Source organism: Saimiri boliviensis, chromosome 15, assembly GCF_048565385.1.
Source record: "Saimiri boliviensis isolate mSaiBol1 chromosome 15, mSaiBol1.pri, whole genome shotgun sequence".
Taxonomy (NCBI): Eukaryota; Metazoa; Chordata; class Mammalia; order Primates; family Cebidae; genus Saimiri; species Saimiri boliviensis.
In genome coordinates this window covers 39,827,569-39,851,996 of record NC_133463.1, presented here as the reverse complement: position 1 = coordinate 39,851,996, position 24,428 = coordinate 39,827,569, and the positions used below count along the sequence as shown (strand labels likewise).

Here is a 24,428-nt window from a genome sequence, read left to right as displayed (position 1 = left end):
ATCTGTACTTTGGTGTGTCATAGTTACTGCTAGCATAGCCTCTGGTCTTCTGTCCACGATCTATTATTAATTATGTTAAAAGACAAACTTTAGCTGGATTAAATTTAACAGTGTTTAATTCCGCAAAGAATGATTTGAGAATCAGCCAGCCTCCCAAGCTAGAGTTGGCTCAAAAGCTCCAGTGTGGCCCTGGTGGAAGCCGATTAGTGGACATAAAAAGGAAAGTGGTGTACTGCAAGCGCAAGTGAGGCACAGAAACAGCCAGATTGGTTACAGCTTGGTGTGTGCCTTATTTGAACATGGGGTGATTGGCACAAGAGTAAGCTACAGTGTGTTTACAACTCCACTTAGGTTATAGTTCAATATGTACAGAAAAATCTTTAGTCTGAACTTAATATGTAAGGAGGCAAGTTTAGGATGAACTTGGTTTAACAATTACTTATTACTTTTTTGGGAAGGAATTTTCATTCTGTATAGATAAGAAGACCCTGTAAATTTTGCTGGCTCAAATTATATGTGAAACACATTTGTTTGAAAGGCTGGTTAGTTAGTTTTTCTTTGGGTACGTAATTGTAACTATTTTCTCATTAATTGGGACAAGAACCGTAATAAGAGGAGTACATTAACTTGCTCTGATCATATTTTTTGCTATGACTGAAGCCTTGCTGTTATGCAGGGCTATTTAGAAGGCAAGGAGATAGATGGAATTTAAAGTACTAAAAAATGTGCTTCATTAGAATTAATGAGAATGAAAAGAGAATTGGGTTAAATAGTTTCACTAGCTATTGGACTTGAATTTCTGTAAATAAAGTGAATTTTATGTGTTGATTGCTTTGAGGGAGAGAAATGAATTAGTAATTAATTATGTAACTAATAGTTTAGAGTAGATTTGTCATAGAATAATTTTGAGAACAAGGCTTTCATATAGCTAAGAAATGGTTAAAATTGGCATTAAACAGGGAATCTATAGCAAAATCAAGATTTGATGCTTCGAACTAAAAATTGTGATATGTATGGTACACTTTAAGAATTTTTTTTGCTTATGTTACATCAGACATGTTAATGAGAGGTGAATTTTGAGGTAACTTACTGTAAAGCAGAAGAGTTTTCTGTGTAGTTGCTTGAGAGGAATAAAACTTTAAAAATAAAAAATATTTCAGTGCTTTGGGAGGCTGAGGTGGGAGGCTGACTTGAGCTATGGAGTTCTGGACCAGGCTGGGTAACATAGAGAGACCCCATCTCTACAAAAACAAACAAAAAACTTAGTCAAGTATGGTGGTGCGTGCCTATAGTCCCAGCTACTTGAGAGACTGAGGCAGGAGGATGGCACGAGCCCAGTAGTTAGACACTGTAGTGTGCCATGATTATGCCACTGCACTCTATCCTGAGCGACAGAAGTGACACCCTGGCTCTAAATAAGGAGATAAATAAATAATTAAAGTAAAATTTAAAATACAATTGAATATAAACTCATGTTCTATAAGAAATGAAATGGCTGAAAAATAGGAAGAGATTGCATTTATGAAAAGGAGATGTGAGGTATATCTGAAAAAGAAAAGTCAAGAAACAAGACCCATATTTATGTTGCTGTAAAAGAAGATGTAAAAATTAGAGGGTAAGAGAAAATAGAACCAAGACTCAGGAAAAATTAGCATATTAATGTTTCATTAAAAATTAATGTATGAAATCCCTCTGGTTGAAGATCCGAAATTGGGTCATAATGAATAGTAAGAGTTGGAGGTTAATGCTAACTTAGGAAATTGGGCATCTTGAAGAAAAATATATTTTTCTCAGAAATACTTCCTAAAGGGACATATACTGTGCACTGAAAGGAACTTTCAAATTGACTAAAAATACAGAAAGATGTAGAAAAGATAGTCAAAGTTATTAGATCCTGGACATATACTGTGCACTGAAAGGAACTTTCAAATTGACTAAAAATACAGAAAGATGTAGAAAAGATAGTCAAAGTTATTAGATCCTGAGGTTAGATAGGCATTTTTGGGTTAAAATAAACACCCAAATTAAATCAGAGGTTAATAGGTACCTGTAGATTCCATGTTTATTTGTCATTTGTCTGATAAATATTGCAAGCACTCTTCAAGTCACTGGAGTGGTACAGTTCAGAAGTGCTATTCTGTTTTACTCTGCAGCACACTTGTAAATTATCAGGAGAGGGACATTCTTGTGTTTTGAGTATTAGTAGATCAATCAGTGATATTTATAGGGAAAGGTCAAGTGCAGACAAGAAAGCTTTATTTTTTGGCTGGTCACAGTAGCTGATGCCTATATTCCCAGCAATTTGGGAGGCCTAGGTGGGAGGGTCACTGGAGGCCAGAGTTTAAAGACCAGCCTGGGCAAATAGTGAGACCCCATCTCTATTTTTATATAAAAATCTTTAAAAGAAATCCAGTAGCTTCTTTCCCAGATGTTAGATATATACATTGAGAACACCAAGTTTATTTGAAGGTAGAGGGACAGGCACAATAAAGACAGAACCTGAGAAGAAAAGCCCAACGGGAGATAGAAATGACAAGTAATACTAATGTCGCACCGGTAAAAAGGGAAACAATTGTACTTAGCCTGTTTTCAAGAAAACGTATGTGATTTCACATAACATATGTGAAAATTTGAAACTATGAAGTGCTATGCAAATGTAAAGTATTAATGATATTGCCAATAGGTCCCCTACAGTAAAAGAGTGCTGGAGAGACTGTAGTTCCTGAGTTAAGTGGACCAATTCCAAGGGGAGAGAATAGTGGTAGAGATAACTGTTGGGAGATTGCAAGAGGAATAGGACCCATCAAATCCAGGATGGGATCATATGAGCTAGTGAATGGAACAGATCAGCAAGTTACAGGACAAGTGAGTTGTTGGCATAGACACAAAGGCTATGATGACATGGAGTGTGATGGTATGGGGATGATAGTTGATGGCACGGGGTAGGAAAGAACAGTAACACTATTTGGAAATGCCTTTGATTAGACAGATCAGTGGTGATGATATGGACCAGGTGTCCCCAAACTTTCTACACAGGGGGCCAGTTCACTGTCCCTCAGACCGTTGGAGGGCTGCCACATACTGTGCTCCTCTCACTGACCACCAATGAAAGAGGTGCCCCTTCCTGAAGTGCGGCGGGAGGCCAGATAAATGGCCTCAGGGGGCCACATGCGGGCCCGCGGGCCGTAGTTTGGGGACGCCTGATATGGACAGTCTGTTAAAAGAAAATGATTCAGAGGGCTAAAAGACCCTGGGTATTGAGAAAGCCTCTTATTATTCCCTCTTCCCTTCTCCCAACATGTAGTCCCAGTGATATGATTTTGAGCCCTAGTGATGAGTAGTTCGTATCAAATTGGTTTTCCTTGCTGAATTTGCAGGTCACATGAAAATGAAAAATCCACCAGAATTATACTTTTTTAATAACAGGATTCCACTAGAAAAGTTTCTCTGAGAGACTATCAAAAGAGCTGTATAGGCAGTTAGAGCCATTACACTGTTCACTAAGATTATCACATATCCCAGTTTGCCCAGAACTGAGAGGTTTCCCAGGACACAAGATTAAAACCTGATGTTCTTGCGTAAACTGGGGCGAGTTGGTCACTCTCCTGTTTACTGTCATTTTATAAATTCATTGAAAGGACCAACAGTATTTCTATGTAGAAGTAATATTTCTATATTCCTATATATAATTTAATTGAAAATCCTCTATAGTTTATATTTTAATGAAATATTTATTTTATGCTTTGGAGCTGCTGAATCTTACCCATATAGAGGGGGGAGATTGCATGGTTCATCCATTTTTATCTTTGCCACATTCGTTGAGTTTTAAATTTTGTGCTTGATAAAATAGTTTTGCCTAAGTGTAGGCTTTCTAACTTTTTAGGTTCCACATTTATTGGACTACACTGCTCTTGTTACATACCATCCTATCTTGTTACTGAGTTGTCATTTCTTATGTATTAATACTGTCTTCAAAATTAGACTCAGTGCCAGGACTTTGTCTTCTACCATTTCTGTATGCTTGCCATGCCCACTTTATAAACTAGGCAGCCAGTAAGTATGTTTATTAATTGATCCAGGCAGATGTATAATGTGATAGTGTTTATTTGAGTTTTCAAAGCCTTAACACTGCAGAGTGTGCAGAATGAATCAGATCTATTCTAATTGGATGGTTTGCTTTTGTTTCTTTCTCTTTTCTCTTTCTCTCTCTCTCTCTCTCTCTCACACACACACACACACACACACACACACACACAAAATTTTGCTTCTGACTTAGGAAAGACATTTTGAAGTAAGCAGGCAATTAAGATAAAGCTTCTAAATGAAGATTTGATCTATAAAGTTCTATCAAAGAGTACTGGAAATGTAGTTTATTGTCTACACTCGGGACTTTTTTCTATTCTTTACAGTTGAATAATAGTGAACCTTTATACAAGTCTGTGGCATTTTTAAAGTGTTGAACTGACATAATCAGCTTAGATATTACTGACCATACCCTCTGAGCATAGATTATGACCTAAGACTCGGACTTTGTTTTTTCTTTTGCCAACCCTGCTTTCTAAATTCCTGAACCTCAATTGATCGTACAGTTTTTCTGTTTTCTAATATCCTGGACCAAGGACAACTAGATAAAAAGTCATACCATTATGCAGATTGTTGTCCCTGAGGTCTTGTGATAAGCACCAGTATTAATACGGCTCAGCAGAAGTTGATCAGCCCTCTCTCATTCTGCTCAACATTTGTTCCAAAATATCTCCTCTATAAACAAACCCATTGTCTTCCCTGGATGTTAATACCACTTACACAAACTGACTTCAAGATATTTCTTCTCCATGGACCTGTTTCCTCAACTGCGTACTTCTCTAACTAGCTGTCTATTATACGCAATTGTTAACAGCTTTCTTTTGAACTGCATATCCAAATGAAACTTGTATTTTTAACTTCCTTCTTCACAATAAAAACAATAACTAGTTTTTATTCAGTCTTTACTTCCTGCCATATACTGGAAGTGTTAAGTATTTTACATGTGTTATCGCATTTAATTCTCATTGTAACATGAGGTAGATGACTCTGTTTTTCCTAGTCTACTGATGTAGGAAATAAGCCATGGAAAAGTTAACTTGGTCATACAGCTCTTAAGTGGCAGAACTGGAAATTAAATTTAAATAGTCTTAGTCTTCTCTCTATCCCGGTTAGGGAGCCATCATCCACTCAGACAATGAAGTGGGAGATTTTAGTTTTTCAGATTCTTGGTTTTTTGTAACCCTCAGCTATCTTATAGTCATCTGGTTAAATACCTTATATGTATCATGAGTTTTTCTTTCATACTGCCTACCAGTGCTTTAGTTCAGATAGCTCACTGTCTTAAATCTAGCCCCTGCAGCTTCCAAAGGTATTTTTCCAAAATGCAGTTCTCATTACTGAAACCATCAGGATAAACATTAAAGTCCTATACATGGTATATTTTAAATACAATATGAACCATTCCATAGGATACTATGCAGTTTAGACCCTCTCTGTTTGCCTGATCATGTTACACTGTCCTTATGTCCCATCGTCAACCATGCAAGCGTTCTCTGGATGTGTCACACTTTCTGTAATTCTCTCTTGAAAAATTATACACTTCAAGATCCAGTTCCCTCAGAGGTTATCTTCTCTGTAATCCCTTTCTTGATCCCTGTAGGCTGGATTATCTACTTCCTCTTGTGTGCCCCAGATATTGTACTTTACCTTTTGCATCTATTTTAGGAATTATCACATTGAAAGCTATTTATTTGTTTGCAGGGTTGTCTCCTCACAGACTATGAGCTCCTTGAAAGAGGGAATCGTGTCTTACTCATCTTTGTATCTCCAGTGTCTAGCAGTTCCTGATACATAGTAAGTGATTAACCATTTTTTAAAAACTAAGACTGTATTTAATAGTCAGACTTCATAAATTTTGATAATTAACTATGTAGACCTAGTAATATGTTGTCATAAAAAATACAGCTGTAGACTTCTAACACTCCTGAGGCTCAGTTTCCTCATCTGTAAGATGGACAGAGTGCTTCCCTCCTCACACAGTGTTACTGTAGTGCTCAGATGAGAGAATATATGACATTATATTATCTTTTAAGTGCCATACAACTTTATTTTATTAAATGAATTGTGGAGAATAATTGTTGAAATTGATTAATTTTATTTGCTGTGTCTCTTCCCTTTTAAGTCAGGATGTTATCATTTTTGAACCATCTCTCATGGTTTTCAGTTTAAATTTGTAGTTACTGGTTACCAGACCATGTGCTCTAAGTCGGGGGATTGGGTGATATGAAAAAGTTTATACAGAATAAAGGGAAAAATAGATTGGGGGTAGGGATCAGGGTATAGAGAGAGTTTCATATAGTAAAGTGAATAGTTTTTTATCTGGTTGGCACTGTTCCCCAGTCTGCACAGTATTATAAAGTTTTAAGATTCTTCTCAAGTAAGTAATCTGTGTCTCTTGCCTTTATTCTCAGCAGTTATCTTTCTGTTTAGTTCCCTAATAAGGTCCTTTGATTTTTTTTTTTAATCCACCTCCAAATGAATTATGTCTTCACCCATCCTTAGGTCCCTCATTTACTGCCTAGAGGAAGAAGTATCTTTTTCTTGGAAGACTAAACTTTACTGTATCTACTTCCGTGCCTTCCATACATTCTTTAAATTAAAAAAAAAAATGTAATTTGAATGTACCAGATTATATGTAACATATAGAAGTCAATAATAAAAACGTTTTGTCAACCAACCCCTCGAATGAAGAACTAGGTCAATACCAATGTGGTTAAAGAGCTACCTGTGTAGACCTCTCTGATTCCATATTCTTATCTTTTCCCAGCCCCTAAAATAACTGCTATCCTGAATTTGTTTCCATCTTTTCTTTCTAAAATACCACAAATATGATTATTTGAGTTTCATAATCATGTTTGTAGGCTTTTTAAAGCTTGCACATATGGTATTTTATTATAGAGAAAAATCTAATTTACAAATCTTTATACATTTCAAGGAAAACATTTAAACATCATAAAAGATGTTTGAGCAGACATAAGAATAGACAGAAATATCTCAGTAGGCAAATTCGAATTTATACAGAAAGTAATTGTGGAGCCTTATTTTTGGACTCTAGGTATTGCTGTATCATAGACAAATAAACATTTCTGTGTACTAGTTTCTTCATTGTGTGCAGAAATGTTTCCATAACATTCATAGAGTATTCCTTGGAAGAGTGACAACTTGTTATTTGGTGGCCATTTGGACCTTAGCAGTTCTTTACTGGGCTTCCTGCAATTGTTTGTTGGACAGACTCTTGAGACTCAGGATCCACAGTACCCCATGTTTCTGAATTTCTTTTTCAATCATAGAATCATGGAGTTTTCAAAGGAAATGCGTAATGAAATATGAGGTCACAATAACCATCGAAATAATTCATTTCTTCTTTGTCATTAGGAGTTGGAAGAATTTCTTCATGATTTCAGTGTCGAATGTTAAATCTTGGAGACAGAACTGAGAGGAAGGTTTTAATGCTCAGAGCTCGTCTGTCTTTTTTCTTTTCTACTTACTGTTGTTTTTCTTAGATACATTCATGTTGTGCTTATAGCTGTGTTTATTCTTTTTTTTTTTTTTTTGAGATTGAGACGTTGTCTCGCTCTGTCGTCCAGGCTGGAGTGCAATGGCACGATCTTGGTCCACTGCAACCTTTACCTCGTGGGTTTAAGCAATTCTCCTGCCTCAGCCTACCTAGTAGCTGAGATTACAGGCATCTACCACCTCTTGCGGCTAATTTTTGTCTTTTTTTTTTGTAGTTGGCCAGGCTGGTCTTGAACTCTACCTCAAGTGATCCAGCTGTACCTCAAGTGATCCAACTGTCTTGGCCTGTAATCCCAAAGTGCTGGGATTACAGGCATGAGCCACTGCCGCCTACCTGTAGTTCATTCATTCTCACTATGGTGTATGATCCATTGTATGAGTTAGCCTAATTTATTTAACCAGTTTTCTACCAATGGACATATATGCTTCTGCTGTTATGTTAGAAGTTTCTGCTGACTTGGGCCCTTGCTTACTGTGGGAATCTCAGCTTCTTCCCCTTGGAGCAGGCCCAGTGTTCTGCAGCCGGCATATCCAGGGCAACATTTTAATGTTCATTTTTATTTTGATTTTGCATACTACTCACCATTTTTTTTCTGTTATTTCAACTTACTTTAGTCTTTTTCTTAATGGGTTGGTAGTAGGCTTGATAATTTCTTCATACTTTTTGAGAACTTCTTAGTTAATTTAAACGAATAGTTTTAACGTTTTGAAAATTACAAACTCTAACACATGAATAAATTCACTTTTTTAAAAATAGGTTTTAGCCGAATTTTGGGACATGGCCACTGCTTCACCAAGGTCTGATGCTAGTAATAACCACAGTGGGAGGTTGCAGTTACAGGTAACTGGTGAGTTGTTTTTATATTTAATATGATGATTTCCCAATGAACTTTTCTTTTGAATACCTAATTTAGCAGAGTTATTCCAGAAATATAATTTATTTTAGATTCATACTATGGCGTATTTGTTGAAACAGGCCTCAAAAGTAGATGCCCTCCAAAAGTGTATTATTTATTCAGTGAATATTTATTGAACCTATGCTGTATGAAGAGAAGATATAGCTTCTGTAATGGTGGGAGAATTGGGGCTTTTGAATAAGTGTCATTGAGTTGGTTCTTAAATGATTAATAGGGTGGAGCAGGATACTAAAGGCTTTCTTACATATGTTTAGCCATTTGTTCAATCATTGGGCAAATATTTAAGTTGGATTACATAGTACTATAATTCCCATGATACTCTGAGGTCAGTTGTCTCTAGGAGGTTTCAGTTAACAGAGCTAGGAAATGTTTATTGTAGAATGCAAAAAATAAAAAAAAAATTTAAAATTCTGAGTTTATGGCTGGGTGCGGTGACTCACCCTTGTAATCCCAGCACTTTGGGAGGCAGAGGTGGGTGGATCACCTGAGGTCAGAGTTTGAGACCAGCCTGACCAAAATGGAGAAACCCCATCTCTATTAAAAGTACGAAATTATTCAGGTGTGGTGGTGGATACCTGTAATCCCTGCTACTCAGGAGGCTGAGGCAGGAGAATAGATTGAATGCAGGAGGTGGAGGTTGTAGTGAGCCGAGATTGTGCCGTTTCACTCCAACCTGGGCAAGAAGAGCGAAACTGCATCTCAAAAAAAAATTTCTGAATTCATGCTGATATTTCCAATTCGTAATAATAACTGTAGTCTCTAAGAACCATTTTCTACTAAAAGCAATAAAATTTTTAAAATTAATATGACTTTATATTCATATCTCTTTTTTTGTTTTTGAGATAGGGTCTCATGCTGTTTCTCTGGCTAGAGTGTAGTGGCACAAACATACCTCCTTGTACCCTCAAACTACTGGGCTGAAGTGATCCTCCTGCTTCAGCCTGCCAAGTACCTGAGACTGCAGACGTTTACCATCTTGTCTGGCTAATTTTTAAAAAAAATTTGTTAGAGACAGGGTCTCACTATGTTGCTCCTGCTGGTCTTGAACTCTTTGTTTCAAGCAATCCTTTTGCACCACCCTCCCAAGTTGCTGGGTTTACAGACATAAACTGCTGTGCCTGGCCTGTATTTCTTTTCTCTTAACCCACAAATCTTCATTCAAAATGACATTATCATAATACCTGTTTTATCTTACTACACCAGTTCAAAATAACATGAAAATTACCAAAAACAGAGGGAGGAGGAGGTGAAAAAAAGGAAAAAAATGTAATTTAAAAAATTACCAAAAACAATAGGTCCACTTATTGTAGTTTAAGATTTCTTTGTATGTTTTCCCCCTTTAGGATGTATAATCAAAATGCCATGTTTTAAAGTACCTTAGTAATTCTCTATTTCGTTATGTCACCAAGTTGATAAGGTCATTGTTTTCAGTTTTTTAAAAAATTAATTTTGTTTTATAACCATGTAAGATATTTATATAGTCCCAGAGTCAAAACCAAGGTACATTTAGAGAGGTCTGCCTACTTAGCCTCATTTTTCCCACTTCTCTCCCTTGCCCTGTAGGTTCATATTTTTATTAGTTTTGCTTTATCCTTTTGTTGCTTCTTTTTGCAAAGACAAGCAGATATATGTACAGTATATGTATCTCATCTCTCCTCCCAGTCCCCTAATTCTTACATACTTTTCTGTGCTTCACTTTTTTTTTTAACTTTACAGTATTATTCTGGAGTTTGTTTCATAACAGAATATTGTTTTTTATCATTGCACCATACCCTGTTGAATAGATGTAAAAAAAAACTAACTAGTCTTCTATTGCTGGACATGGGAGTTCCACTGTTTGTTATTACAAATAGTGCTGCAACAAATAGCTTCATGCAAAAGTCATTCCTTATTTCCACTTATGTATCAATAGGATAGGATCCTAGAATGAGATTGCTGGGTCAAAGAGTAAATACATGTAATTTTGCCAGTTATTGCCAAGTTCTGCTCCATGGGGCATGCAGCATTTTATATCTACACCAGCTATACATAAGAGTACCTGTTTTCCCAAAGCTTAACCAAAATCTGTTCTCAAACTTTGGGATTGTTCGTAATTAGATACTGAAGTGGTATCTTAATGTTATTTAAAATAGCATTTCTTTCATTGTAAGCAAGGTTGAAGCATAAGGGATATTTCTGTTCTGTTTTCTGTGAATAATAGGCATGTATATTTTTGAAGCAGTTCTGAAATTGATGATTTGGTAGGTACTCCACTGAAGAACCACTTACATAATTCCTTCTACTTTTGCCCTGTATTCAAAGCTTAGAGCCACATTTTCACCACATTTTCAGTTCATTGTAACTTGCATAGGAGCTATGGACAGTACACCTGAGGTGTAACTTTCAAATGTTGTTGATCTATGTGTAAGAGTTCTTAATTGAAATGAGAAAAACCTAGGCCAGGTGCGGTGGCTCATGCCTGTAATCCCAGCATTTTGGGAGGCTGAGGCAGGTGGATCACCTGAGGCCAGGAGTTTGTGACTGGCCTGACCAACATGGTGAAACCTGTTTCTACTAAAAATACAAAAGTCAGCCAGGCATGGTGGCGCATGCCTGTAATCCCAGCTACTTGGGAGGCTGAGGCACAGAATCCCTTGAACCGTGGAGGTGGAGATTACAGTAAGCCGAGATGGTGTCACTGCATTCCAGCCTGGGAGATAGAGTGAGGCTCCGTCTCAGAACTTACTGAAAGGCTATCAGGTGAATCAAATATGGAGAACCAATTGGAAAATAGATGTGGACCAAGGGAGTCTAAGTAGCTAATACAATGCCCTGACAGTACTTATCATTTTGAGTGTCAGTTACTACTCTTCTTTGCAATACAGTGACCCTTTTGTGAAATAATGATTATGGACCTGTACTAAACGGCACCAGATTTTAGTGCCTTCTTGTCTTTTTGTCTTTGTCTTTCATTTTGTTGATCTAATTTTTAAAATCACCTTAAATTTAAAAATCACCTTAAAATTCTCAGTCTTACTGATCTCATAATAACTTCTGCAATAAAGATTACTACTCCTGATTTGTCAGTGAGGACACTGGTAGTCAGAGGGATTAAGTGCCTTGGGTTAATAAAGAGAAACCAACTGAGGTCTTAAGACTCCAAGTTGTTGCTCCTTTTATTAGACTCTAGTGACTTCTGTATTGATTTTTCTTCTTTCTTTTTTTTTTTTTTAGTGGAGTCTTGCTCTGTTGCTCAGGCTCGAGTGCAGTGGTGCGATAGGCTCACGGCAACCTCCACCTCCTGAGTTCAAGTGATTCTCCTACCTCAGCCTCCTGAATAGCTGGGATTACAGATGCATGCCAACATATCTGTCTAATTTTTTTTTTTTTTTTTTTTTTTGTATTTTTAGTAGAGACGGGGTTTCGCCCTGTTGGCTAGTCCAGTCACAAAGTCCTGGCCTCAGGTGATCCACCTGCCTCAGTCTCCCAAAGTGCTGGGATTGTAGGCATGAGCCACCATGCCCAGCCTTTGCTTTTCTTTTTAAAAACAATCAGATAATACCCAGATTAAGGCCCCTCTAATATTGCAGTCTGGCTAGTTATCTGTAAACCGAAATTATCTGCCCTAAGCCAAATTATTAAAATATCCTAATTTATTTTTATTATTAGCATATTTACTTTTATTCTCATTTCTTTTCTTAACCCTTATCTGATTGGCAGCAACACATAAGAATAAGAGCATTGATCACGGAACGCAGGAAAACTGATGGAAAAAATCAAACAGAAAACTACATATTGTAATATGGTTAATATACTGTAATGTACCAGGTACTTAAGGATAGTAGCATATAGAAGTGTATTTATCTTTGATATTTTAGATTTTAGACTTTCAACAGGAAAGAGTCAGAAGCATAAAGTATGCAAGATATATAAGAAGGATGAGATTGAAGGACAAATGGGCTGTTATATTCATGTTTATATTTTTTTAGCTACTGTGTCTTCTAGAGCATTAATTTCAGTTTTAAAGTAAAAGTTTAAAATTGTATGCCACTTATTTATGAGTGGTGTGAATTATAGACTTCATTCTTTTCAAATGTTTCAACATTTATGGTCTAATCTCTTTCCATTGATTTGGAATGCCACTGTTACACATTACCATCTTGTTTGTTCTGTTTTCTTCATTTCTCTTTTACATCACTGTCAAGCCATTTAAATTATTTTCACTTTTATGGCACTTTAAAAAAAAATTTAAGAAATCTCCTTTTATTACTTTGCATTTTAAACCTTTGTTGTTCTCAAATTTTCTTTGGCTTTTATTTGAATATTTAAGTCTCCCTTCCTTTTCCTTTTCCCCCACCAAAAGCACTCAAAACCAATCAGTTGGTGTTTTTATTTTAAAGTAATGTATTAAATTGGAGGTAATTGAAATATTTTAGTGTTAAACTTTCCAAATCTAAGAATATATCATATCACTCTCTTTAAGTCTTTGTTTCCATCAGTAAAGTTTTACAGTTCTCTTCATGTGACTCTTACTATTTCTTAAGCTTGTTGCTAGATTTTTTGAGGGGACATTATTGTGAGTGGGATTTTTAAGTTAACTCCCCCTACCTCCCACACGTGATTCATTTTCTGATAGTTTAAAAATATTTATGTAACTTTAGAGTGGAGGACATTCTGGGTATAACACCAAAGAAAACTCATTAAATGAGAAAAAGAAAACTCTATATTCTACTAACTAGAACAACTTTTTTAATAATAAGGTCTTCTAGTAATTTTAAAACACAGTATATAGTTATTTATATATACATTTTTGCTAGCACATTATAAATTCCTCATGATATTAAAGATTATTATCTTTTAAAAATCTCTTTTCTTACCTTACCAGCTTATAATATTGTTGAGCATTTTGTTAATTAAGGCTATTCAGTGGACATGTTTTGGATGGATCTGCAATGAACTCAAAAGAATTAATACTATATAATCAGCTACCATTGTTGGATGCCAGGCATTCATTGATGGTGATAGCGCTTTGCATGCCTTCACTCACCAATACTAAGAATCAGGTACTACTGCTTTTCTAAGTTTTTAAGTAAGGTATGGAGAAATTGATCGACTGACTATGGTCAGGCTTCTAGTAAGTGGCACAGTTGAAAAATGAACCCAAATGTGTCTAACCTTACATTTTTAACACCATTTTGTACTGCCTGCCCCTTCTTCCAGTCTTCTGCTATGTGGTTAAGACCTACACGTACTAAAGAAATGTATGAGCACTTTTATTCAAAGAATCTTGGGGAGTTTCTTGGGAGAGGGCAAATCTGGGCCTTCATATTAGTCCAGTTGTACTGAACTTAAAGAAGATTAGAACACTGAAAGATGGAAATGAGTTTTACTAAGACACTGATAGTAGCACTTCAGACATAACATTGAACACTCTTTAATTGCTATGTTGCCAGTACTTAAATATAGTATTTGGTTTGAGTCTTGCATTTGTCACATTATATTTCAGTGATTTATTTGTGTGACTCTTTATTTAGATTATTATTCTTTTCCAATAGAAAGGAAGCTTACATAGCTTTGGTTGTTTTCATATCCTTAACATCCAGTGGGTTGACATGAAAGAGGCTTTCCCCTTCCTCATCTCTGACCTAAGGTGTTCATAGGTAATTGATTATGGAGGTGATCTTGGTAAGTTGTTCTTACTGCCTGGTCATCGGTATTTTGCCCAGAAAGTAGATAGTCCCTAATTTCTTCGTATCTCAGGTACATTAGATTTAAAATTCACTTTCTAGAAGGGGTTAGGATTAACTTTTATAATGACACTTTAATTTTTAAGTTTTTATTTGAAAATATCAATTCTACTTTTCTTCTTTTTGAAGCTAACTCTGCAGGTAAAGGATTAAAGCATTTTTTAAAAAGTGCCACAGTTATGCAATTTCAGAAAGACAAGTTAATCCTATGTGGCAGGGTGTTAATGGGGATGTTGCATCTGAAGACACTTTTCCCTTGACCTTTAATGCAGTTGTTGGGTAAAGGTGTGGAAGAATCAGTATATACTGTTGATAGGAATATAAAATGGTGCAGCCACTTTGGAAAATAGCCTGGCAGTTACTCAACAGAGGATTACCATATAAGCCAGCAATTCTGCTTCAAAGTATATGCCCAAGAGAAATGAAAACATATGTCCACACGAAAGCCTGCACACAAATGTTCATAACAGCTTTATGCACAACAGCCACAAAGTGGAAGCAATTTAGATATTTATCAGTTGATGGTAGATAAAATATTGTATACCCGTATAATAGAATGCTATTTGGCAAGAAAAACGGTGGAGTACTGGTGTATGTTACAATATAGATGAACCTCGAAAATGTAATGCTGAGTGAAAGAAGCCAGTCACAAAAAAACCCCATGTTATATGCTTCTATCTATATGAAATGTCCAGAATAGGCAAATTTAAAGAGATGAAGAGTCGGATAGTGGCTGCCTAGGGATGGGGGTGGGGAGAGGGTTGATTGGGAAGAGAAAGGAGGGTGACTGCTTAATAGTATGGAGTTTGTTTTTGTGGCAACAAAAATGTTTTAAAATTGATTGTGGTGATAGTTGTGCCACTCTGAATGTAGTAAAACCGTTGAATTGTACAGTTTAAGTGGTTGAATTATATGGTATGTGAATTATACCTCAATAAAACTGTTATTCAGTTTTATTCAAATGGCTCTCAGGCATTATCAATAGCCCTTTTGTATTGTTCCTTCATTCTGCCAATCAGAAGAGTTCTAGTTGCACAAGAAGTACAACCCCATTCTTACTGATTAATTAGTGTGCAGTACGACTTTTTGGCAACACATACTCACTAGTGAATTATCATTTTTCTGTTAGTTTCTAGTGCCAAACTTAAAAGAAAAAAGAACTGGTTTGGAACAGCAATATATACAGAAGTAGTTGTAGATGGAGAAATTAGGAAAACAGCAAAATCCAGTAGTTCTTCTAATCCAAAATGGGATGAACAGCTAACTGTGTAAGTACCTTATATAAAGGATGCAGAATCTTTCAGAAGGGGGTGTGTTTTTTGGAATATGTTTTTTATTTTGTAAAATGACTTAAAAGTAATGAGTGATTTTTAAAGTATGGATCAACAATTTAAAGTATGGAGAAATGTTTGGTTAATTTTTTTAAAAGGAGAGGATGCATAATGTTGCTTGCTTTGCTTTATAAACCAAATTATTTCCATATAGACATTTTCTCTGTTTTGGTACAGAAAGAGGACTGAAAATTAGTCATTCTTAATTTTGGCATTTCAAAATATAATGATATAAATTTGTGTATAGCAAAAGTATTATATAAGTCTTTAGACATTTGTTCAAATAGAAACAGTGTTACTGTGAAGTCTCAATAAGACTTTTGTGTTGGTGTTTTGGCTTGCTAATTCCAAAAATCCTCATCTATTATTAAAGTCTTAATGTATTTGAAAGTAAAATATTTTTCTTTATGATTCAGGTAGTTTCCTGTTTCATACAATATTTCTTTTAAAATAAATAGAATTCATGGTCTTTAAAACATTACTAAAATAAATGGTTTAATAGGAATTGTTATGTATTAATATAATGATGATGTCTACTCCTGTATTTTTGTTACAATTTTACCCTTTCAGAAATGTTACGCCACAGACTACATTGGAATTTCGAGTTTGGAGCCATCACACTTTAAAAGCAGATGCTTTATTAGGAAAAGCAACAATAGATTTGAAACAAGCTCTGTTAATACACAATAGAAAATGTAAGTTTTTTGTTCTAATCTTTATTTTTTTATAAGTTTATTTTAGACACTTTGAACATACCCCAAAGCCTAAAAGCAAAAACATAGTTTTGTATTCCTAAAGAACTTCAGTTATTGCTTGTGGTTGATTAACTTTGTGGCATTATATGAAATAGGAAATATTTCTCCATTCTGTGGATTTACAAAGTGATCTTAGTCGTCCACAAGTACCCTGTTATCAGTGATCATCAGTCATTTATTATTTCTTGTTATTATATACTTTAAAACTTGAGAAAATTATCATTATGTGATCCTACTCTTTTGTCATTTGACTAATAATTTTATTTGGGTAAAATAAATTATACTTAAGTCTTTTATTATTATATAATTAATTTATTGTAAAAAATATGAAGAAGATAGAAATTATAAAGTAATATAAAATTTTGTATAATTTTACTGTCCAGGGATACCCAATCTTAATAATTTGATCTCTGTCCTTTTCTTTTTCATAGACACAAACATAGGTTTTTCTTCTTTGTATCTGCTGGTTTATCCTCTGCTTTCTAGAAATTTAACAATATACTATAAATATGTTTCCATGATAGTTTTTCTAGATTGGGATTTTTAAGGTAGTTTAGATTTTAATTATTTGTAAACCTACTATCATTATATGTAAAAACATGGGGGTATATACGTATGTGTGCAGTTCTGGGGAGAGGATTCATAGCTTTTATCAGATTCTCAAAATGTGTGATTCACTGAATATTAAAAACCAGGATTCTGACTGGGAGTGGTGACTCATGCCTATAATCCCAGTACTTTGGTAGGCCAGGGTGGGCAGATCACTTGAGGTCGGGAGTTCGAGACCAGCCTGGCTAACATGGCAAAACCTCATCTTTACCAAAAATACAAAAATTAGCCAGCATAGTGGCATGCCCCTGTAGTCCCAGCTATTTGGGAGGCTGAGGCAGGAGAATCGCTTGAACCCTGGAGGTGGAGGTTGCAGTGAGCTGAGATTGCACCATTGCACTCCCAGCCTAGGTGACAGAGTGAGATTCCATCTCAAACACACACACACACACACACACACACACACACACACACACACAAAAACAAAAAAAACCAGGGCTCTAGTTAATGATTTTTAAGTACCATATAATGATTTCTCATACCATAATTTATCTAGTTTCCTGTTGTCTGACACTTAGCTTGTAACATTTCACTCAAAATATGCTTTTGCTCAAATCCATGAATATTTTTGCTCTGCTTATTTCCTTAGAGATTTTCTTACTAATTCGTAAAAGTAGGTTTGCTGAATGAAGTAAGGGATGAAATGCTAATGTTGAAAATAACAAGTTGATCTTTAAAAAAGTTCTTTCTGCAAATCCACATGTCACTTAAAGAACAGTTGTGATACAGTGTTTGGAAATAAAGAATTGACTTAAAATATAATATATGTCTTACAATAATTACAAATAGTCATTAGTAGTTAGTATAAGCCTTAGTAATTTTTATATATTTGACTTAAAACTTTTTTTTCTCTTAAAGCTTGGTAAGTTTGATTCTCTGTTATGCCATGGCTTTTTTTTTCTCAATGAGTCATGCAATTTATCTTGGTACAGAAATAAGTAATAAGTTTTGTAAGTATACAGTAGCTTGCCTGGATTATTATTATTTAACCATGTTCCCATTGTTGGACATCTAGATCGTTTTCAATTGTTATGTTAGACTCTACTAAACCTCCATATATAAAGATAACTATCTTCCAAATGATCCTAGGAAGTTTGTAATGTCAATACACTTCAAAATGAAACCCTTAGTTTTTGTATAAACTAAAAATTACCTCTGCTGTGCATAGTGGCTTACACCTGTAATCCCACCATTTTGGGAGGCCAAGGCGGACGGATCACCTGACGTGAAGAGTTCAAGATGGTTGAAACCCCGTCTACTGAAAATACAAACATTAGCTAAGCATGGTGGCACATGCCTGTAATCCCAGCTACTTGGGAGGCTGAGGCAGGAGAATTGCTTGAGCTGATGAGGTGGAGGTTGCAGTGAGCTGAGATTGCACCACTGCACTCCAGCCCTGGGCGACAGAGCGGGACTCCGTCTCAATAAATAAATAAATAATAAATAAAAATTATCTCTTAGGATTTAATTGAGTAGGATATACTCAGGAAAAATGAAATTTAATAAACATGGATACAGTGAGTAGAAGGCTTCAGAAATTGTAGTAGTAGCATCCTGCACACTTAAGAAGTCAGTAAATTAGTTTGCAAGGGCTGCCATAACAAAATACCACAGACTGGGTGTTTTAAACAATGGAAATTTATTTTCTCACATTTCCGGAGGCTGGAAGTCTGTGATTAATGTATTAGTGGGGTTGGTTTTCTTGTGAGGTCTTGCTCCTTGGCTTGTAGGTGGACATCTTTTCCCTGTATCTTCACATGGTCTTCCCTCTGTATATATGTCTGTGTCCAGATTTCCCCTTATAAGGACACTGTCATTAGATTAGAGCTCATGATGATGACATTATTTTAACTTAATTACCTCTTCAAAAATCTGATATCTAAAATGTCACATTTTGAGGTAATAGAGGGTAAAACTTTAACATACAAATTTGGTAGGGGGCACAATTCAGCCCCAAACAAAAGGTAAATAAATTTATTTGAAGAATTAAATCTCATAGTAGAATCATAATCCTTCAACGATAGAAGACACCTGTGGGTATTAGTTTTAGTCATTCATTTTATAGACAAATGAGTAATTCAAATAATTTAGAGTAATTAAAATTACTTTAATTTTTTAATCTAAGTGACTTGCTCAAGCGTATACATGTAACTACCGGGTTGTGATTAAAACATGTTTTCTGATTCTTAGCTGCTTAATTTTTATTAAAAGTAACATAAAATTAATATGATTTAAGACAGCCTTGAAGCAATTTAAAAATACTTCTATAAATGAATGATAGAATTCTTGGTTGCCTTTGATCCAGCCTCTTTGGTTTAGCACTTGTACTCTGAGTTTTAGTTGGGTATCAGTTGAATGAGGTCCAGTTAAATTTTGGGGGTGTTATATAGTTACCTTTAAAATGAAGTAAACAGACTGGCCATGGTGGCTCATGCCTATAATCCCTCAGGAAACCGAGGCAGGTGGATTACCTGAGCTCAGGAGTTTGAGACCAGCCTGGGCAACATGATGAAACCCTATCTCTATCAAAGATACAAAAAACTAGCTGGGCATGGTGGCATGTATCTGTAGTCCCAACTACTTGGGAGGCTGAGGTGGGAGGATTGCTTGAGCCTAGGAGGTGGATGTTGCAGTGAGCTGAGATTATACCACTGCATTCAAGTATGAGTGACAGAATGAGACGCTGTCTCAAAAAAAAAGCAGTAAACAAAAACTGCTAAGAACAAAATAGATAGCCCAAGGAAAACATGACAACGTACTGATGAATAAAAATATTCAGTACCAAAAACAGTTTTTGTTCCTATCCTTAAACTCTGATTTGAGGGGCAAGATTATTGATTAGAGGTATTATGTTTCTGAGGTGTGCCGTATACAGAAAGTGTTTGATAGCACCTTGAATAAAATGTATATATTTGTGAAGAAGGGCCCAGTGGAGGGATGTTCTGCAGTGTGTCTATGTTCCTCACCTTGCAGAGAATAGATTTTTAAGGGACGAAGTGAAAGAGGAATCTCCTGAGAGGAAAGAAAGTAGACTGAGTTTTTAGATGTTGAGGCAATGAAAGAAGAGAACACAGCCAAGGACAGTCTAGCTCTTCTGGAAGTACCCTGGATCTAGCATTATGAAAACTTCCAGTATGATTTCTGGCAAGACATTTAAAAAAAAAAAGTTTATGGTGTGAATGAATGCAGACTGCTAGAAATGCGGTAACTGTTAAAATAAAGTAAATAATTAGGTTAGAATGGTAATGTTTGGATTATGAATTAATACTGCTCTTATTCAACCTACCTGAGTAATTGAGGAGTAGGCTTGGATTTTATGCAGCTGTGTTTGATTGAGTCCTCTTCATCTGCCCACTATAAAGGATAGGATTGTGATAGGAAGTACCTTGGATCTAGCATGCATGAAAACTTCCAGTATAATTTCTGGCAAGACATTTTTTTAAAAGCCCATGGTGTGAATGAATGGCGGACAGGATTAAAGTCCTTGAAAGTAGATTACAATATTGAGCAGGTGACTGTGACCAGAAGTGTATGTGGGGGCTCTCAAGGGTAATTTTAAAGGATGAAAGGACATATGGGAAAGTTATTGTAGGAATCTCAGGTAACATTTATTATAACAGTTGTAGACCACAAACAAAATGGAATTAATGAGCAACTTGGAAGTAGAGACTATATTATTCACTTGTGTTTTTTCAGTGCTTCTTACAGTCCACAGCCGAAGATATTTTTAAGATGTTAACAGAGAAACTTGCTTATTCAAGTAAAATCTTACTATGGAATCTTACTCTATATAAAAATTTTACTCTATGTGAAGCATACAGCAGTATTAAACAGCACAGTCATGAACATGCTCATGTACCCTTACTCTTGTTATCTGCAGCAGTTCCTGAGTTAATTTCTGGGAGGACCCTCCTCCTGAAACCAGTTTGAAAATCATTTTTCTGTAAGATCAAGTTCAACTCCTGGTTTCAGTGCCTTACAGAGTCTTAGTTCACTTTGTCTTATTTCCTGCTTACATCTTTATACCCTGACAGCACCGTCCAGCTAGTCTTCTTATTGTCTTCTGAATAGCTTTGTTGGTTCTCCTATATTGAAAGCAGCCTGTCACTAATCATGTCCTTGTTATTTTCAATAATTATACATTTGTTTAGTGTATTTTTTAGTTCATTCTTTAACATAGATGGAATTGTTATGGAGAGTGCCTAAAAATTATGTGTAAGATAGCTTCTAAGGAGGCTGAAGCAAGAAGATCTCTTGAGGCCCAGAGTTCAAAGCTGCAGTGAACTATCATTGTGCCTGTGAATAGCTGCTGTACTGGAGCCTGAGTACACATTTTATGTTCCACTCATATAGCAGGCTGACCCCTCCTTTCCTTTCCTTCTTCTTTGTGTTTGTGTGCGGAGTGGGGGCGGGTCTTGACAATGATGCAGGCCCTGTGGTATACTCACTGTTTTTGTCTAAGTGCTTTTGGAATGTAACTTTTAATTAACTGTCCTTACCTTTCAACATAAATGCACTTAAACTTGCCCAAAATTTGTTTTGGAATGGTGTGGAGGTATAATTAATAATTCTACAAATGAAAACATAAACTAATTATAATAACTATAACTGAAAAAACCAAGTATCATTCAGATGTAGGGATTAAATTTTTTCTGTAGATACTGTCTTACTGCATTTGTGCTGCTATAACAAAATATCTGAGACTGGGTAATTTATAGAGAACAGAAATTGATTTCTTATAGTTCTAGGATCTGGAAACCCAAGGTCAAGACGCCAGCAGGTTCGAGTTTGGAGAGGATCCAGTTCCTGTTTCCAAGATGGCACTTTGTTGCTGTGTCCTCTGAAGGGAATGAACACTGTCCTCACATGGCAAAAGGGACAGAAGAGGGCAAACCCACTCCCTCGGCCCTCCTTTGATCAAGGCCCTAATCCCATCCATGAGATCCCTGCTCTTTTGACTTAGTCTCTTCCTAAAGATGCTAATTTTTAACACTACCACAGTGCTGATTAAGTTTCAACATAAGAATTTTGTGATATGCCATCAGACTGAGGCAGAGGTGGTCCAACTTTTTTTTAACTTAAATTATTTTTGTTGGTTGCTGTATATATCTTAAATGACCCTTATTTTCACATTCTTTCATTAGCAGTGGTCCTGTGTATTAGACATTTATCTTCTATTGGAAAGATACTTATATTAGAACCACTTAAGGGATAAAATACCAAGAATCTTGTGGAAAAGGTAGAAGGGAGTACCAAAGTAGTCAGTCTGTGAATAATAACACAGATTCTGTAGATTCTGCTTTAAATTACCACTTGTCCTCACCATAGTCTTGATTTCTAATCTTTTAAAATATATTCTTGTGTAATCCCAGTGCTGTTGAATTTTACCGACACATTCATATTATAGATATGTTTGTTTTCTTTTTTTCTTCCCTTGAGACAGGGTCTCACTCTCACCTAGGCTGGAGTGCAGGGGTGTGATCTTGGCTTACTGCAACCTCTGCCTCCTCGGTTCAAGCAATTCTCCCACTTCAACCTCCTGAGTAGCTGAGATTACAGACAAGCACTACCATGCACCACCATGTTTGGCTCATTTTGTAATTTTTGGTAGAGATGGGGTTTCACCATGTTGGCCATGTCGGTCTCAAACTCCTGACCTCAAGTGATCTGCCTGCCTTGGCCTCTGAAAGTGCTAGGATTACAGGTGTGAGCTACCACACCTGGCTAGTGTTTTATATTTTTATATAATTTTATTCCATCTTCATAATGAAAAGTAAGCTTTATTTAAGCACCCTTCTCTAAAGGCTGCTGTCTAATAGAACTTCTGCAGTGATGGTTATGTTCTATATCTGTGTTATCCAGTTTTTAGCCTTTAGTCATGTATGGCAGCTGAGCATTTGAAATGTGGCTAGTAGAACTAAAGGGCTTAATTTTAAACTTTATTTTATTTTAATTAAATTTACATTTAAATAGCTGTATGAAGCCTCTGGCTACTGTATTGGTCAGTACAGTCTCAGACTATTTTGTGTGAATTGCAAAATCAGAATTTGTCTCTACCTTTTTTTAAAAATAGGTTTTTGTTCCTTCCTACTTACTTTTATGTTTCTTTTACATAGAGTTTTAATTTTTTTATCACTAGGTATCAGGTTGTATTTTTCTTTTTTCTTTTTTGAATGTTGCCCAGACCAGTGGCTGTTCACAGGTGCTATCCTAGTGCACTGTATCCTCTAACTCCTGGACTCAAGCGATCCTCCCACCTCAGCCTCCTGATGCTACTACGCTTGGCTACGTTGTCTTTTTTGTAAGGATCAATTCTGGAAGCTCTTTGAGTATTTTCTTAATTGTTAGTTTGAAATCTGTTTGTTTTCTCCTTCATTATGATTTGCTGCTATTTTCTTTTGTGTTTCCTCTGGCGCATTTACTGATACAATCTAATCATATTGCTTTTTTTCCCCCCTGTGTATTTCACTGTGTCATCTGTTTGGCCTATGTTCTGATTTCGATAGATATTGTTTGTCATTTCTTTCTTTATTGCTTCCAATATTGTTTTGAAATTTTTATGGTTTCCATTGTATTTTTAGTTTTCACAAAATCATTTATAGTAGTTCTTATAATTTTATTTTAAAATCTTGGCAGATTATATTAACCAATAATTCTTATTTTATTTGCCTCAGGTTTTAAAAGTTTTTCATATAAGGATTTATTCTTTTGAATTCTGCAGTCCTTTAAATCAGACCTGAGTTGCTTTTTAATTTTATATTCCCATTGCCTAACAGTTAATAGACTTTTCTTATTGATGATTTTTAAAAAATAAAGATGCCTTTGTTATTTTGATATATTTGATTCAAAGCTTCCCATCTTCTAAGAAGTTGCATATTTTACCTCTGATATGCTGTAATAACTTGCTTAAAGTTAGAAACTCCTAAAATTAATTGTGCTTTTTTACTTTCTCAGATCTGGGACTTTTCTTCATTAAATAAACATTTACTGAGTTTTAGGAAGAAACATACAAAACACAGAAAGAATATGTGGTTTTTGACCAGTGCCCCTTTCTACCATAATAGGAACCAAACAATCTACCATACGAAAATAGATTTTGCAGTTGTTGAGGTCATTTGTTCCTTTTCAAATTTAGGAAGCAAGTTTCTTCCTCTGTTCAAGGCTCCCTGCTGTTTTCTCATATATTTCATGGTTTTATACCAGTCTTTTCTGATATATTTGGGGTAATGGTAGGGGAGTGATTTATTTGAATAGGTATTTTTTCTATTTTTACAATTTTTTATTTCTTGATCCTTGATGGTAATTGTTAATAGCCATTTATAACCTTAAATAAAACCCCAGACTAACCAACATAAATTATTTATATGTTTTCCCCAGAATCCAACTAACTGTGGCTATTAGGGAGATTGTTTTACTTCACATTTAAGTCCTAGTGAGCTTTCACTTCTTAACCTTCATCTGTTCTGTAGAATAAGCCTAGTTGATTGATGC

At 35.6% G+C, this 24,428-nt stretch overlaps 1 protein-coding gene across 4 annotated transcripts in view; it reads left to right on the top strand.

Moving 5' to 3' along the window:
- Positions 1-24,428, top strand: part of WWP1 (WW domain containing E3 ubiquitin protein ligase 1) — a 109,054-nt gene that overhangs the window by 19,761 nt on the left and 64,865 nt on the right. For 2 of the 4 annotated variants that reach the window (XM_039464379.2, XM_039464381.2), the window contains exons 2-5: positions 5,785-5,877; positions 8,357-8,447; positions 15,372-15,510; positions 16,144-16,268. In XM_039464379.2, the coding sequence (XP_039320313.1) occupies positions 8,378-8,447; positions 15,372-15,510; positions 16,144-16,268 (334 nt within the window). In that variant the 5' untranslated portion in view covers positions 5,785-5,877; positions 8,357-8,377. The other 2 variants (XM_039464380.2, XM_074386908.1) reach the window with 2 other exon arrangements.